Source organism: Crocodylus porosus, unplaced genomic scaffold (genome assembly GCF_001723895.1).
Source record: "Crocodylus porosus isolate Cpor-Errol unplaced genomic scaffold, CroPor_comp1, whole genome shotgun sequence".
Taxonomy (NCBI): Eukaryota; Metazoa; Chordata; order Crocodylia; family Crocodylidae; genus Crocodylus; species Crocodylus porosus.
The window spans coordinates 60,058,434-60,062,215 of record NW_017728907.1 but is presented as its reverse complement, the minus strand read 5'-3'; the positions used below and the strand labels follow the sequence as shown (position 1 = coordinate 60,062,215).

Here is a 3,782-nt window from a genome sequence, read left to right as displayed (position 1 = left end):
TGTCTTGAAATGAGTGCACAAGTAGTATTCTATGGACTCCTGCTACATTCATCAGGACTTCTGATTTTACAAACAGAGGAGAGATACAAAAAAGGATTAAACTTGTTTATACCATTTTATGTAGCAAAGGTCCTGTTACTTCCCTCTTAATCTACCAGCTTGATTTTAGTGATATAACGTGAAACTTCTGAAATGCATTTATGTATCGCCCAGATCCAGGGGCAGCCTTTCAGTGAAAAGTTTTGTTACACAGTTTTTACAGTACTCTTAAAGGGCTCTAAATGTAGACTAGTTTTATTTTGGGGCAGCAATGCTGAATAATCATGAAGCATATTGCTACAAGCTATACTTTTTTCCAAATTATTTTGAAAATATAAGTATTATTGTATGTTCTATAGATTAAAACAAACCAAAATCAGCAGTTAACATCCATCTAAGTCCTCATCCCTACAGCATGTAAATCATGACACTCCTGTAACAGCGCTCTCATTTCATAACTGACATTTACTTGCCCAGTATACTATTACAGCAGAATAAGTCAGAGTACAAGAGTCGCTGGTGGGTAAATATAGCTTTTCAAGACGACTTGCAACCCTCACAGACGAGGTCATATATATTTAATACCTATATTGAATGGAGGCACCTTTTAAGTAGTCGGTCACTGGTATCATAGTTCCTTATGTTCAGAGACACTGCGATAAACTAGTTTAACTTACTGAGAGGAAGCAATAATGGGAAATGGATATGCAATATCTGACAAGTTAATAGCATAATTTTTTCTCCGCTGCATTACCATTTAATGTTGGGTCTGCTTTACTAATAAACTGAAACAAACTAAACATTTTACTACTTCTCTTTTAACTTTTCCTGAGGGTACAGGCAGGTCATAGTCAGCTTCTTTATGTCAGCCTATGCTAGGGACAATAAGTTAATCTGCCCCTAAGAAACCAAAACAAAGGTTCATTTTCCCCCAAAAATGTTTTTATTTAGGTATTCCTAACACCCAGAATGTTTCCTTAAATGTAAAGGATAGAAAAGTGGCTTATTATTCAGAGCAAGCGTAAATAAATTATTAACAATGCAGAATACCAAGGAAAAATACCAAATTTTTAATTTGCCTAAGCAAAGAGCCCCATACAGAATTAAAACCACAAGTGTGTGCTTTAAACCCCACGAATCCAGACAGCTGAACTTTACCTAACAAGTTTCTCCTTAGTAAAGCATTCCCAGCATGAGATGGAAGTGCAGCAGAAAGAAAATTATTTTATTAACTTGTCAGGTATTGCATATCCATTTCCCATTATTGCTCTCTCTCAATAAATGTTCACACTAATGTGTTTTCTTCAAATCTTATACAGCTTGTATAAATGTCAATTTACCTTTCTGAATGGAAAATAACTTTCATATCCAGTATGTTGTAATTACAAAGGATAGCTCATGTACAGTATTTCTAGGCGTAAAGTACTAGGACAGATGAAAGTAAATTAATGTATTGTCTTGGTAGTGGTATTTTACCTCTGTCTTATTAAAGATGTATTGCAATCCACATTTTTTATTAGTGTTCAGTGGTATTTATAGCATAGATTCTGCTTTCTGGATATACCGGAGAAACAGAGACAACACAATAAATATAAAAAGCTTGACATTTTAATAGTAAAGCATACAGCACTAAAATATTCAAATAAACAATGTCACTTCAAGACTACCACAAACAAACAGGATCATTCCTGTGATGCCGGTTTTATAGCTGGCACTTTGCAAACACCCAGGAAAATAAGGTCTTGGTCCATCAGTTACTAATGATTTCAATTAGGTAAGCACAACAAAAACATGAGGCTCAGGTGGGGGCAGCGGTGATATGTAGGGGGTGCGCATGCACTCCCTGAGAGCGCCAGTGCATCCCCTAAGCGGTGAGCGCAGCTGGTCAGGCAATGGACAGGGGGGGCTCGCAGGAGCACTGGTGCCCCCCCTGCAAGTGCCAGCTGGGGAGTGGAGTGCCATTGTGCTCCCAGAGGTGGCCACAGCCACTTCTGGAAGTGGCTGCAGTGATCAGCCACAGCAATTGGCCACTGGGGGATCCCCCACCCCCGCCTCTGGTCGGCAACATCAGCAGGGGGTAGAACTCCCCCGGTCGCTGACTGGTCAAAGGTGGCACCAGTCACCCATGGGGAAAGGGAAAAGGCCAACATAAGCGTGGCCACAAGAGAAAGAGATGGCAGCTGGTACACATGGAAGAGGAAGCTGCACGAAGTCAATCTTAAGAGAGGGAGACAAAGGAAACTTTAAGGAGGAAAAAAAAAGCACAGAATATAAAAGGTGGTATAAAAGGAAAATAGAGATCCTCAGCACTGAGTGGAGTACATGCCATGTAAGCTGTGTGGATGCCAGGGATTCAAGGGGGTAGTATCTAAAGAGAAAGAGAAATATTTTGGTTGCAGTGTTTTGGGTAGGTGAGGAAAGTTTGATGTCTACAGGGCACGGTGTGGACAGTTATATTAATCAAGGCAAAAGCTAAGGCCAAAGCCTGTCACTGTGGCAAAGTGACACAAAGAAAGAGTAAGGGACAGATTTTAGAGATGTGGAAGAAAAAACTGGAATTTCCAAAAGCCTGATTTAAAAGAGAAGATAACTCAAATTTGGCATCCAGTGAGTAAGATGTTTAAAACAAATGTGTGCTTTTTGACATTAGATCCGTAAGTGGTGGGACATCTAGGTGGATGGTGCTAGAGGAGGAAGAGGAAGGTGCAAACTGTGAGATTGTCCGGCTGGCAGGAGGAGAGGCTGCTGGGAGCACTAGCTTTGTTGTTTTTGAGGCACATCTTAGCACCAGTCACTTGCAACTCTGGTCCTTCTTAATGTCTCCTATCTACCATTATGCATACAGCCTGCTAAGTATTTGTGGAAGGGTATAGTAAGATGATTCTTTAGAATAAGCTGAGATACTAATGAATCATTCTTCATATAAAAAATAGTATATGCACTTCTGCTGCAGAAGTATGCAGGCCAGGTGATTATTTTATCCCTACTCACTCTCAAGACTTTCTTCACAAGAAAAGTAGAGTAAAGATACTCACTTTATGTAAATGAAAATATTTATATTTCTAGTTCCCTTAAATCAGAAGTGCTTGTGGCTGAAGACTTTGCAGTCCCAATAAGCCAAGGGTGAAGTCAAGAGTAAATAAGTAGATTTGTGACTCATTGGCCCGAACAGCTGAAATCATGGGAGCAAAGCACAAATATGGAACAACTGATCTGCACACATCTTCATTCCGAAGTCAACAAGATTAATCCATTAGTCTCTACAACACAAAAAATCCTGGTTTAGTTCTTGTCTATCAGTTCTGAGACAGAACTATTTAAAGTAAGAGAGAATGAGTGCAATTATATATCCATTCTTCTTGCTCATTCAAAGGCATCACGTGCTGACAAACCTGTATGTAAAAAGAAGAAAAAAAAATGTGTGTGTACTGCTTTTTATTATTCTTTCCTTAATTGTTGCAGAATTATACAAGCATGACTTAGGGCCTTGTTACATCTTACACAGTGAGCTGCACACGTGTTAATCACTGTTAGTGCTAGCTGGGATTCGGAGCAGTCACACCCGTAATCTAGAAGAGAGATACTTGAGAAGGCCTTAGCGGGTATGTGTGGGTGGGCAGGGACGAAGTGCTGCCACATCCCATCTTGCGCTGCTGCACAGGTGCCACTCACCTGGTTGGATGCAGGAGGTACGGGAAGCTCACACGTGGCAGCTGCCACCACTCTGCATTTGGCCGCATGCT

General features: G+C 40.4%; 1 protein-coding gene across 1 annotated transcript in view; it reads right to left on the bottom strand.

The window, feature by feature from the left end:
* Positions 1–1,629: 1,629 nt before the first annotated feature.
* The window catches only part of EFCAB7 (EF-hand calcium binding domain 7), a 44,694-nt gene continuing 42,541 nt past the window's right edge, over positions 1,630–3,782 (bottom strand). Inside the window, exon 14 of the mRNA XM_019531565.1 lies at positions 1,630–3,431. Coding sequence (XP_019387110.1) covers positions 3,357–3,431 — 75 coding nt within the window. The 3' untranslated portion in view covers positions 1,630–3,356. The remainder of the gene's footprint in view (positions 3,432–3,782) is intronic.